The sequence below is a fragment of the Trypanosoma equiperdum genome (assembly GCF_001457755.1).
Source record: "Trypanosoma equiperdum strain OVI genome assembly, contig: ctg_1610, whole genome shotgun sequence".
Classification (NCBI taxonomy): Eukaryota; Euglenozoa; class Kinetoplastea; order Trypanosomatida; family Trypanosomatidae; genus Trypanosoma; species Trypanosoma equiperdum.
In genome coordinates this window covers 27,807-28,422 of record NW_027123628.1, presented here as the reverse complement: position 1 = coordinate 28,422, position 616 = coordinate 27,807, and the positions used below count along the sequence as shown (strand labels likewise).

General features: G+C 44.8%; 1 protein-coding gene across 1 annotated transcript in view; it reads left to right on the top strand.

Moving 5' to 3' along the window:
* TEOVI_000710500 (40S ribosomal protein S6, putative) overlaps positions 1–123 on the top strand; it is a gene marked incomplete at both ends in the record, with an annotated part of 663 nt that extends 540 nt beyond the window's left edge. Inside the window, one exon of the mRNA XM_067222326.1 lies at positions 1–123. Within this exon, the coding sequence (XP_067078427.1) occupies positions 1–123 (123 nt within the window).
* Between the last annotated feature and the right edge of the window lie 493 nt (positions 124–616).

Sequence of the window (616 nt, the reverse complement as noted above, 5' to 3'; positions counted from 1 at the left end):
GAGTACCTCCGTCTCGTTGGTGCTCGCCGCCGTGCCGCCCGCCAGCGTAAGGCGGCACGTCATCACTTGACGAGAGTAAATGCTCAGAAAAAGGAGGTTGCCGCCTTCAAGGCACGGAAATGATTTACAAATTCAAGGCCTTAGGGAGTAGCACGCAGTAGTGTCTTGATTTGGACATTTTATTTTAATCTCTTTTTTTTTTTCCACTTCTATACAATTATCTTTTGTTTTACAAGCCGCTGTCTTGAGCGGGCTCGGTTGGGTGATTCAGAACGATGATTGGGAATGTGTCTCTAATTTTTTTTTACAAAAAAAAAAAGATAGATGGATAAACAACACTACATGGGCGGAAACTGGAGTGAAGTGAGTTGAAGGAAACCGCTTGGAATACACAGGTCAATGGAGGTAACGGGTGGAAATGAGAGAGTTTGTGTAAAAAGCGGAGAAGCTAATAATAAGTGAGGGAACGGAGCACAACATTAAAACATGTGTTAGCTTCGACATGATTACTGCCTTCGCTTTGCTCATCTCCGGCTCTTCTCTTTTTCCAACCGTATTCCACTGGCCTCTTTTCTGCGGCTCCGTTGTTCACTCCTCTACCCATTTCCGCCTTGAA